The sequence below is a fragment of the Schistocerca nitens genome, chromosome 1 (genome assembly GCF_023898315.1).
Source record: "Schistocerca nitens isolate TAMUIC-IGC-003100 chromosome 1, iqSchNite1.1, whole genome shotgun sequence".
Classification (NCBI taxonomy): Eukaryota; Metazoa; Arthropoda; class Insecta; order Orthoptera; family Acrididae; genus Schistocerca; species Schistocerca nitens.
In genome coordinates this window covers 355,182,913-355,195,663 of record NC_064614.1, presented here as the reverse complement: position 1 = coordinate 355,195,663, position 12,751 = coordinate 355,182,913, and the positions used below count along the sequence as shown (strand labels likewise).

At 41.1% G+C, this 12,751-nt stretch overlaps 1 protein-coding gene across 1 annotated transcript in view; it reads right to left on the bottom strand.

Moving 5' to 3' along the window:
* Window positions 1–12,751, bottom strand: part of LOC126248814 (3-hydroxyisobutyrate dehydrogenase, mitochondrial) — an 83,886-nt gene that overhangs the window by 59,310 nt on the left and 11,825 nt on the right. The window contains exon 3 of the mRNA XM_049950226.1: window positions 11,609–11,787. Coding sequence (XP_049806183.1) covers window positions 11,609–11,787 — 179 coding nt within the window. The remainder of the gene's footprint in view (window positions 1–11,608; window positions 11,788–12,751) is intronic.

Sequence of the window (12,751 nt, the reverse complement as noted above, 5' to 3'; positions counted from 1 at the left end):
AGTTGGAACAAGAATATTACTGGAGAGTGCAGGCTCATAATGATACTCTAGATCAATATTTTAAGAGGGTTCGTATGGTGGTACTGGCATTAGATATGCAGGTCTCAGATTGTGACTGCATCGAGCATATGCTGGAGGGCATGCGTGCTCAGGATTGCTCTATGTCAATTTTTGTAACATGTCCTCAGTCCTTGGAGCAGTTTCAGGGCTTAATTGATTCCATTAAATTGCTGTCATGGGCCAATGAACAGTGGGCCACCATGCAAGACAGAGATATTCTTAGAGTGCAAGCGTGTGGTAGACCTAATGATAGCAGTCCTAATTCTGTAATGCGCCATTGCTATCGATGACGTACTGTAGACACTTGGTACGGGATTGTCCAATGCCTAGGGGCCCTCGCCTGAACAGTTGACGCCATAGGACAAGAAGGGGAGGAAATGTACTCATTGGCCAGTAAATTGTAAAGCGATTGAGGGGGCGGATGTTCCGGCTCTACCGTACTTGTGTGCGAGAATAGGGCAAGAGCCAGTCTGCACCTTGTTAGATTCAGGGAGTGCTGTATCTCTAATTGATTATGAGCAGTATCTGGAGTACAGACATTTGTGCAGGTTTTCATCTCCTCAAGCTCTCGCGCAGAGATGTCGGGTGGCTGATAGCCGAAAGTTACCTCTAGTTGGGGGGTGCGGGGTGGGTGCACGTTGACGGGTTCTCATGGCCCCATAAATTTCTCATCACAAAACATTTGAGGATTCCAGTATTGCTCGGGTGTTATTTTATTCTCATACCAGGGTGGCAGCAGTGTTGCTTCAGGAACACGAAGGGGAGAGGCATCCTTTAGCCTATGCATCTCGGCGACTGACCGCCCCAGAATCTAATTACTCCGTATATGAATTGAGGCACTTGCTGTAGTGTTCAAGCTGGAGAAATTTTGTTTCTACCTGGAGCACAAAGAGTTTGTACTAGAAACGGATAACCAAGCCTTGAGCTGGGTTTTGGGCAGGCCGTGGAAGACAGGCTGAATTGCCTGTTGGGCGGTGCATATATCCGCGTTCAGTTTCCAGGTGAGACACATTAAAGGTTCCGATAATGCGATCACAGATGCCCTGAGTTGCATGTTCATGCAGGACTCCCAGGAACAACAGGACCTGGAAGGGGAGGTTAATGTCGGAGCCATCTTATCAAAATTGCCAAAATTATTTTGCAACCTTAATGAGAAACAATCACAGGACCCCTTGTGAGGACCGGTTCGAGAAAAATTGATGGCCGGGGTTTCTGTGCCAGGTTATTGCCTTAGGCAAGGTTTGTTGTGTAAGCAGGTTACGAGAGACCAGCAGTGGAGAGTGTGCTTGGCTATTAAGTTGGTCTCCATGGTTTTCCAGTCCTACCACGACTCTGTACTTGGGGGTCACTTGGGGCTATACAAGACAGCCAAAGTATGGGAAAATTTTATATGGCCATCTCTTTATCGTGACATCAGGCATTTAGTTCATCAGTGTGACCTCTGTAAAAGGACGAAACCTGATTCTGGGGCTTATCAAGGCCTGTTGCAGTCTCAGAGGGAACATTATCCATTTGACGAGGTCTTCATTGATTACATTGGCCCGTTACCCCGGACCAAAAAGGGCAACCGGTACATCCTGGTTGTGGTGGACACCTTTTCCCAGTTCACTTGGTTGCTGCCTACTCGTGGGATTACTGCTGTGATTACTACGCAGCTACTCTCAAAGGTGATAGCTTGGTTTGGGCCACTTAAATCACTGTTAAGTGATAATGCGCCCGCCTTTCTCTCGCAAGTGTTTAAGGCCTATTGTTTTAATCATGGTATTAAGCACGTTATGACCACACCCTACTACCCTAATGCATCTTTTGCAGAGAGGGTTAATAGGGACTTGAAGACCACGTTAACTATCTAACACACCCGCACCCCGAGTAAATGGGATACCACTCTCCCATGGATTAACCAGGCGTTCAATACTGTGAAACACAAGGCAACCAAGGTACCACCGGCCACGTTGATGTTCACGTATACCCTCAACTCTCCGTCGTCTAATCTGTGGAGCATCAATGATCTTTTACCATCAGTCATTACTCTGGAAAGTCTCCGAGAGAATTGGCAATGGGCAAGGCAGAACATTCAATTCAATTCACTGGTGACAGCAACTAAGTTATAACAAGGTTCACAGGCCGTTTGTGGGGAAGATTGGTGGTTGTGTCTTCATTCGTAACTTGGTGGTTCCTTCTAGCCAGGAGATGAAGGTCAAGCTAAAACCGAAGTACAGGGGCCCTTGTCAGATTTGTAAGATTCTGAGCCCTGTCAATCTGCAAGTGAAAGAACTGGGGTCTGGCAAGGTATTCCGAGTTCACCTGAGCCAAGTCAAGCTTGCATGATCCACAAGAATAGGAGGGCGAGGTTGAGCCATGGTAGACTGGCGCCAGCATGGGGTATGCTCGTTATTTCGTTGTGATCGATTTTGGAGGGTATATGAGGTCTTTGCATATCATGTGGCTTTCTTCCGGGTTGGCGGGCTTCAAGAGTTGTCCGTTAGCTTTCAAAAAGGAAAACACAGAGAGAAGTGGGACATCTCCAGAGAAAGGAGTGTCGACTGTGACCGGGTGTGCCCTATCAGCATGATATACTGCAGAATTGTATTGAACGGTAAGTCTGTGTTTTGGGGCAGCTCGGAGATCCAAGTTTTGTGATTTCTATCAAGGGAAAGGTCCCTGAAGGAATGTGATTAAGCTGTTTGAGCCGCTGAGTTGTGATGTGTGCAAACATCAAGTAAGTTGGCCATTAGTGCATGTGGCTGAGCGACGCATTGAAGGCGTTTCACTCGCTAGATGATTGTGGAACTTACGCAGTCGTTAATTGAAAACTATATGGATGAGCTCCATGCGAGCTGGTTAAATGTTGGCTTCACAGTGAAGTCTTAGTTATAAGTGTATTAAGTGATTGAAAACTGCACCTAAGTGATATTATTATTATTATTATTATTATTATTATTATTATTATTATTGGTGAACTGTTCTTAAGTGGTTTCAATTTAAAGGGCAGTGGTTTCCGTTGACGGAAAATTTTGTAGACTGATGCACATATGTCTGACGCAAGGATTCTGCTCTGTGTTTTGTGTGCGTTTCAGAGAGTTGCAATTGTCCTGTGTTTGTCAAAAACTGCTGTAAGCACCAATGCAGGGAGTGAGGTGCAACCCGCAGCCTAAGTTCTATTGTATATGTGACTGTAGGCTTTCCCGGCGTAAACTATTGCTGAAGATTTCTCGGGTCTCCAGCCGGGTGGTAGCGTTGATATCTCGTGACATTTTGGGAAGTGTCGCTGGCTGGAGACCCGAGAAATCTTCATCAATAGGTTCTGCTGTGTTTACATAACCCTGCCACGGCCAGGTTGATTTGGGCGAAGACCCCATACAAAAGGATTAGTATATCTTTTCCTTCCAAGGTGGGTAAAATGCGTTTTGTAATTTGTGATTTTCTGATGTTTAAACAAATAGACCTGCAACTAAGTGTAATTTGGGTTTTTTCATGGCACTCTTTCTTGCTTCTGTTACATATCTATGTTCTAGTGAATTCCGGTTAACCACGTGAGATTTAAGTGTTGTTTGGGCTGTGTAGTATTTAAATGCAATTAAGTGGCTGTCCCACTCTGATAGGAACTGTAGTGTTAGTTGTAAGCTTCTGTTAATTGTGGTGAAGCCACGGCAATACTGTGTTTTCTAGTTGTTTCTGAACTGTTTTACATTCATTTTATGGTTATACTTGTATTGTTTCAATAAGAACTTGTACTAAGTAACTGCTGCTTGTAGTGAAGATTGTGTGGAATGATCTGTGGGAACTGTATGTTAATAAATTAAGTATGTGTAAATCAAAGTACGATTACCAACCATGATTTGCCATCCCGTTTCCCGTCCTGATAACAGTTGTGGTATGGATTGTGCAAGGTCGTATTAAAGGGGCCACGTACCAACAGCATTTCTTGCTCATTATTTGTAAACCCTTTTCAAGTTTAACAAAATCTCACAGTAGACTAAACCAGTGACATTTTGTTCATTACATGGGCTTCTCCTTTACAAAAAATAACTAACATGGAGCCAACGATTTGAACATTTTTATAGTTTTTGAGTGCATTTGCACATGTGTGTGTTACATAGATCATGTCATTTGCTTTCAGGTGTTCATTGCTTGCTATCAAGCAATTAAGAAAAAAATTATTTTCTTGTTCTTCATTATATACAGAAACTGTATGTGTTAGAGGCAGTCAATTACATTTGCAGTATTAAATCAAGATTTTTCAGTACCGATTAGACACATATCTTTTAATAATCCAGGTTGTCCCTTCCATAAATTGTCCATAAGGCCCAAGGATCCTTACACATGCATATACTATGAACACAATTTCTTCCCTCTGAAAATCATTGACAGTATTTTGTCATACTTTGTTTACTCCTAACTTTTTCATCATGAAAAGAAATAAGTAACTGGTTGTTTTTTCGTGTGCGTAAAATGAAACATAGCATGAAACTCTTGATGGGATTTAGAAATTGTACAGTCATTCTGAAATTACATTTCCATGACAATAGTGGTAGTGTGGAGTCTAGTATCATACAAAAAACAGAAGACATGGCTGTGCAACAAATGGTGAAGACAATGCATCCCTACCTAGGTTTTCAAAAGGAGTTCTAAATTCTGCTGCAAAAGTCTTAAATAGCTGCTCAGCAGACACCAGTAAGGGAATTGGAAATCTCTAATATTCAAAAGTAAGCATTCCTTTCTATCCAGTACTATAATTTAGAAGAATACTTGACTTGGGGATGTAAATTCCAGTGTAAATTCCAGTTAACATTAATGTTCACATGAAACAGGCTTTAACTTCACCAGTATACTGATAGCTTATAGTGTTCCGTGAAAGCTACACAAATGCTAAGGATGAAGTAACAACAAAATGGATATACATGCTTCAAAGTATTTATGTCAGGTCTCCAGCCAGAACATATCATCATCTGGACACAATATTTTGGCAGCCGACCTGGCCGCCATCTTCAGGTGCGTAAGCCGCCACACTGGAACTGAAATCAAACACACCGCAGCGGCTTCTGTGTACACCGACTGTGGTCCACCATGCGTGCGTGAACATAACTGCCCTCTAGGAACAAGCACAACAGCACATAGGCGATGAAAGCTTGTGGAAACTATAAATCAGTATCAAATGCTACTGACAGTTTTTGATGACCGAAACAAGGATTGTTGTTTCTTAATGTCAAACAGAACAGAGTTAAAAATAGTTAAGGCTTTCGTGGCCACTTGTTGAGAAACTGCCTATTGGCTTCTGTCTCGGGTTCTTCGGCCGACATTCATCTAATGATTTTACTGACATTTCGCCAGCGCGAGTGACTGGCATTGTCAAAGCTTCACCCTCCATTGCCGGTGGTGAACTGGAGCCGAGCTTGTGGGGCCGCAGACCATATGTACCTGGCACGCCATCTCTCACTTAAATGATACCCATTGTCTCCATTTATAATATTGTAAGATACCTGGATTTCAATGGCTTCTTTCACTACACAATCCCAACACCGCAACACAGGGGCATCTACTCATGTCTGATCATACAACATTTTATGTCCTTCAGTAAGACAATGTTCCACCACTGCAGATTTTTCTGGCTGAAATAAATGCAGTGGTGATGATGCTCCACCCAACGATCCTAGACTGTACAAATTGCATGTCTGATATAGGATTTTCTGCAATGGCAGGGAACCTTTTAGACCCTGGGCTTTCTCAAACCCAAATCATCCTTCAATGAACCCAGCAGAGCTCAGGTCTTAGCTGGCAGACAGAATACACTATTAATATCAAATTTCTTTAAAATTCTTCCTATTTTTGAAGATATGCTCCCCACAAAAGGTAGGAATGACACCAATTTGCTTGTATCTTCTGTTGGTTCCTGCGAAGGTCCAATCTGTAGAGTACGATGAAGCTGACTGTCAGTATTACCATTCTGCTTGAACACAGCTTTTAGATGATCCAGTTCTTGAGTCAAACTATCTGCACCTGAGATGGTTTAAGCTCTTTTTACCAATGTACGTAGGATCCCGTTGTGTTGCTACAATGGATGACAACTTGATGCATGGAGATATCAGTCCGTATGGATAGACTTATGATAAAGACTATGTCCTAATGTCCCATCATCCCTCCTGCAGACCAAGACACCTAAAAACAGAAATTTTCCATCCTTGTCTCCATTGTGAACTTAATACTGGAATGCAGACAATTAAAATGATCTAGGAAATGATCCAGAGCATCCTTCCTTTGTGGCCATGCCATAAAGGTATCGTTGATGTATCTCCAGAAACAAGTTGGTTTCAAGAATGCAGTCTTCAGTGCCATGTCCTCAAAATCTTCCATAAACAAATTGACAACTATGGGTGATAATGGACTCTCCATAGCCACTCTGTCAGTTTGTTCAAAGTATTTGTCATTAAATAAAAAATCCATCAATGTCAACACATGGCGACAAAGCTTAGCTGTTTCTTCGTCCAATTTTTCACCAATTAACTGCAAAGAATCTTCAGGAGAAACTCTGGCAAATGGAGACACATCATGAAAACAAATGACCAAATCCATTGGACTAAGGCACAAAGAATTCAAACACTGAATAAAAACCAGAGAATTGGAAATATGGTGTTCAAATTTTCTGACATGGGGACTGAGAATGGACGCTAAGTACTTTGCTAAATTGTAAGTAGGAGCACCGAAATTGCTAACAATAGGAACCAAAACAGCCTTGCTGTGCTGGTACTGCGAACGGCTGAAAGCAAGGGGAAACTACAGCCGTAATTTTGCCCGAGGACATGCAGCTTTACTGTATGATTAAATAATGATGGTGTCCTCTTGGGTAAAATATTCCGGAGGTAAAATAGTCCCCCATTCGGATCTCCGGGCGGGGACTACTCAAGAGGACGTCATTATCAGGAGAAAGAAAACTGGCGTTCTACGGATCGGAGCGTGGAATGTCAGATCCCTTAATCGGGCAGGTAGGTTAGAAAATTTAAAAAGGGAAATGGATAGGTTAAAGTTAGATATAGTGGGAATTAGTAAAGTTCGGTGGCAGGAGGAACAAGACTTTTGGTCAGGTGAATACAGGGTTATAAATACAAAATCAAATAGGGGTAATGCAGGAGTAGGTTTCATAATGAATAAAAAAATAGGAGTGCGGGTTAGCTACTACAAGCAGCATAGTGAACGCATTATTGTGGCCAAGATAGACACAAAGCCCATGCCTACTACAGTAGTACAAGTTTATATGCCAACTAGCTCTGCAGATGATGAAGAAATTGAAGAAATGTATGACGAGATAAAAGAAATTATTCGGGTAGTGAAGGGAGACGAAAATTTAATAGTCATGGGTGACTGGAATTCGTCAGTAGGAAAAGGAAGAGAAGGAAACATAGTAGGTGAATATGGATTGGGGGGAAGAAATGAAAGAGGAAGCCGCCTTGTAGAATTTTGCACAGAGCATAACTTAATCATAGCTAACACTTGGTTCAAGGATCATAAAAGAAGGTTGTATACCTGGAAGAATCCTGGAGATACTAAAAGGTATCAGATAGATTATATAATAGTAAGACAGAGATTTAGGAACCAGGTTTTAAATTGTAAGACAATTCCAGGGGCAGATGTGGATTCTGACCACAATCTATTGGTTATGAACTGCAGATTGAAACTGAAGAAACTGCAAAAAGGTGGGAATTTAAGGAGATGGGACCGGGATAAACTGAAAGAACCAGAGGTTGTACAGAGTTTCAGGGAGAGCATAAGGGAACAATTGACAGGAATGGGGGAAAGAAATACAGTAGAAGAAGAATGGGTAGCTCTGAGGGATGAAGTAGTGAAGGCAGCAGACGATCAAGTAGGTAAAAAGACGAGGGCTAATAGAAATCCTTGGGTAACAGAAGAAATATTGAATTTAATTGATGAAAGGAGAAAATATAAAAATGCAGTGAATGAAGCAGGCAAAAAGGAATACAAACGTCTCAAAAATGAGATCGACAGGAAGTGCAAAATGGCTAAGCAGGGATGGCTAGAGGACAAATGTAAGGATCTAGAGGCTTGTCTCACTAGGGGTAAGATAGATACTGCCTACAGGAAAATTAAAGAGACCTTTGGAGAGAAGAGAACCACTTGTATGAATATCAAGAGCTCAGATGGAAACCCAGTTCTAAGCAAAGAAGGGAAGGCAGAAAGGTGGAAGGAGTATATAGAGGGTTTATACAAGGGTGATGTACTTGAGGACAATATTATGGAAATGGAAGAGGATGTAGATGAAGTTGAAATGGGAGATAAGATATTGCGTGAAGAGTTTGACAGAGCACTGAAAGACCTGAGTCGAAACAAGGCCCCAGGAGTAGACAACATTCCATTAGAGCTACTGATGGCCTTGGGAGAGCCAGTCATGACAAAACTCTACCATCTGGTGAGCAAGATGTATGAGACAGGCGAAATACCCTCAGACTTCATGAATATTATAATAATTCCAATCCCAAAGAAAGCAGGTGTTGACAGATGTGAAAATTACCGAACTATCAGTTTAATAAGTCACAGCTGCAAAACACTAACGCGAATTCTTTACAGACGAATGGAAAAACTGGTAGAGGCGGACCTCGGGGAAGATCAGTTTGGATTCCGTAGAAATGTTGGAACACGTGAGGCAATACTAACCTTACGACTTATCTTAGAAGAAAGATTAAGAAAAGGCAAACCTACGTTTCTAGCATTTGTAGACTTAGAGAAAGCTTTTGACAATGTTAACTGGAATACTCTCTTTCAAATTCTGAAGGTGGCAGGGGTAAAATACAGGGAGCAAAAGGCTATTTACAATTTGTACAGAAACCAGATGGCAGTTATAAAAGTCAAGTGGCATGAAAGGGAAGCAGTGGTTGGGAAAGGAGTGAGACAGGGTTGTAGCCTCTCCCCAATGTTATTCAATCTGTATATTGAGCAAGCAGTAAAGGAAACAAAAGAAAAATTTGGAGTAGGTATTAAAATTCATGGAGAAGAAGTAAAAACTTTGAGGTTTGCCGATGACATTGTAATTCTGTCAGAGACAGCAAAGGACTTGGAAGAGCAGTTGAATGGAATGGACAGTGTCTTGAAAGGAGGATGTAAGATGAACATCAACAAAAGCAAAACGAGGATAATGGAATGTAGTCAAATTAAATCGGGTGATGCTGAGGGAATTAGACTAGGAAATGAGACACTTAAAGTAGTAAAGGAGTTTTGCTATTTAGGGAGTAAAATAACTGATGATGGTCAAAACAGAGAGGATATAAAATGTGGACTGGCAATGGCAAGGAAATCGTTTCTGAAGAAGAGAAATTTGTTAATATCGGGTATAAATTTAAGTGTCAGGAAGTCGTTTCTGAAAGTATTTGTATGGAGTGTAGCCATGTATGGAAGTGAAACATGGACGATAACTAGTTTGGACAAGAAGAGAATAGAAGCTTTCGAAATGTGGTGCTACAGAAGAATGCTGAAGATAAGGTGGGTAGATCACGTAACTAATGAGGAGGTATTGAATAGGATTGGGGAGAAGAGAAGTTTGTGGCACAACTTGACTAGAAGAAGGGATCGGTTGGTAGGACATGTTTTGAGGCATCAACGGATCACAAATTTAGCATTGGAGGGCAGCGTGGAGGGTAAAAATCGTAGAGGGAGACCAAGAGATGAATACACTAAGCAGATTCAGAAGGATGTAGGTTGCAGTAGGTACTGGGAGATGAAGAAGCTTGCACAGGATAGAGTAGCATGGAGAGCTGCATCAAACCAGTCTCAGGACTGAAGACCACAACAACTTGTCAAAGAGGAACTCCTTGCTTGTGTTCCTTAGGCAAACTGTATAATCTCGGCAGGACTGCAGCACCAGGTCAAAGTTTTTTAAGATAATCATCAAATAAAGTCATCTTCAAAAGTGAAAGTGTATTGCATTTTATATGTTCAATTGGATCATTCTGCAATCTTCAGTATGCCGAGTCTGCAAGTAAAAGATCCATTTTACCCACATAATTGTCCCATGAGAGAAGAATCATTGCATTGCCCTTGTCCACTGGAAGAATTACTATCCTGGTCTTCTCTGATGGACCGGATCATGGCTCATTGAAGCAAGACGTTATGTCACGGGGATGGCACCCGAAACAACGTATAAAAGAGATCTTGCCTAACCTCATCAGTTAGATTGTCGGGAAATCTGGACAATGCTTGTTCAATGGTGAATCCTGGGATTGGGTTGACAGTTTGTCCTGGGAAATATTAGGCTGGGCCCATGCAAACGCTATCAGTAGCAATATTTGAAGTTTCAATGGCTTTTTTCTTAGTCTACATAAACGGATGATGACACTTATTGACATGCTGTGATCAATCTCACAACCAAACAACTGGACGATGCTATGCAGGCAGTATTGGAAAAGGGATTAAATTTTGCCCCTACACCCAGGAATGTTCCCATTACAGAATTCATTTCCACTGTTGAACAAGTGTCTGGTGCCACTCTGCAACATAACATATCCTCACTTGAAAGAGCCGTGATCTGGTCCATCAGAGAAAGCCAGGATTTAGTAATTTTTCCAGAGGACAAGGGCAATGCAATGGTTCTTCTTTCGTGGGATGATTATGTGGGTAAAATGGATCTTTTGCTTGCAGACTCAGCATGCCAAAGATTGCAGAACGATCCAACTGAACATATAAAATGCAAGATGCTTTCACTTTTGAAGATGACTTTGTTTGACGATGTTCTTAAAAAACTTTGACCTGGTGCTGCAGTCCCACTAAGATTATATGGTTTGCCTAAGGTACACAAGCAAGGAGTTCCTCTTTGGCCTGTTGTTAGCAATTCCGGTGCTCCTACTTACAATTTAACCAAGTACTTAATGTCCATTCTCAGTCCCCATGCTGGAATATGCGAACATCATATTTCCAATTCTCTGGTTTTTATTCGGCGTTTGAAATCTTTGTGCCTCAGTCCCATGGATTTGGTTATTTATTTTGATGTTGTGTCTTAGTTTACCAGAGTTCTTCTTGAAGATTCTTTGCAGTTAATTGGTGAAACATTGGATGAAGAAACAGCTAAGCTTTGTCAGCATGTGTTGGCATCAATGTATTTTTTATTTAATAACAAATGTTCGTGCACATGTGGTGTTGCCGCTGCAGTGTATTTGATTTCAGTTCCGAAGAGACAGTGTGGTCGCTTACTCACCTGAAAATGGTGGCCAGGTGGACTGGCAAAATATTTTATCCAGATGACGGTATGTTCTGGCTGGAGACTAGACATGAATACAACCAATTATTATGCTGGGAAAGTTTACAGAGCTACATGCTTAGTATGTTAGTATACAATATACAAGTAAGCTGTAGGGCCTATATCCATCAGTCAATGCATAATTTGACTTGTTCTACATCCCTGAAAGCTCTCCTTAATAATGAAAAATAATTATGCTTCTATTTTTATTGGATTTTCATCTTTTATGACCATCATATTTGTAATTTCTAGTGAGTATACTGTCCATGCACATATGCATCTTACAATTCTTGTACATATGGACCATCTTACTTAAAGATTCCTCTCTCTCCAGTGTACGTATCTCGCACACTAGCACTGTGGGGCAGCATAGTGACGATGCAGTCCGACTGTGCTGCTACTTCCTCAGGGCAGCTGCAGGCTGTGGCACCTTCTTGTGCAATGGTATTTACAACTTCTGGTTGTACATCAAAGACTGACAATTTTTTCCCCTGTGTTGAATAAAGTTGTTTGTTAGATAACCAAATACACAAGAATGCAGCTGCAGTTCTTTTTGACAAGATGTTCGTCATTTACAGTACCTTATTCACCATGAGTAATTGTAAATATAACATAATACTGATGGGGAAAGAAAGGAAACTGGTAACTATGAAATAAATTAATGCTGATCATTATGATGGAACAAATGAACTACAAAAAGAGATACACTGTTACACTTGGGAGAACATTATTTTAAAGTTAATTGCAGTAAAGTGTTTACTGTCAGTTACACATTGAGTAAATTGTTATATGACTGAAATTGTGTACAAGCACATAGGCAAAATATAAATTACCAACCTGTGGTAACATGAAGTGTCAGCCTTTCAGTGAATAGGTGTTTTGGCAGCCCATTTTATTTAAGCATCAAAACAATAGTTAAAGTCTCATTACCTTCAAGAGCACATCGATAGTTAAACATAATTGTATTCATAACAGCCTTCAGCCTGATGCTTAATGTGTAACAATGTCATAGAAAACTTTCGAAGAGCACACAATGACTGTACTTTCTACATAATATAAATTGATAATGTGCAAATGTTATTCAAAGGCAATTTTGCAAGGAAAAAAGAAACAGGCTGTAAGATATAATAATTGTGCTTATAGGCAGTGAACAGTAATGACATCCTGAAGTTCATTAGAGCCTCATTCCGTTTCCTGTGCCACTTGTAAAATGAGTGAGGGAAAAATTACTATCTATATGCCTGTGTATGAGTCTCAATTCCTCTTATCTTGTCTTTGCGGTTCTTATACAATATGTATATTAGTGGCAATGGGGTCATTCTGCAGACATTAATCTTCTAAGAATTGCACTGGCTACATTGACCTGGTGCTCACTTTTGTCAGTACTGCCATGCCCGCTCAAAGCTCTTGACCAGTAGCTCGGAGCGGTCAGCCATGCCCAACTACACACAAGGT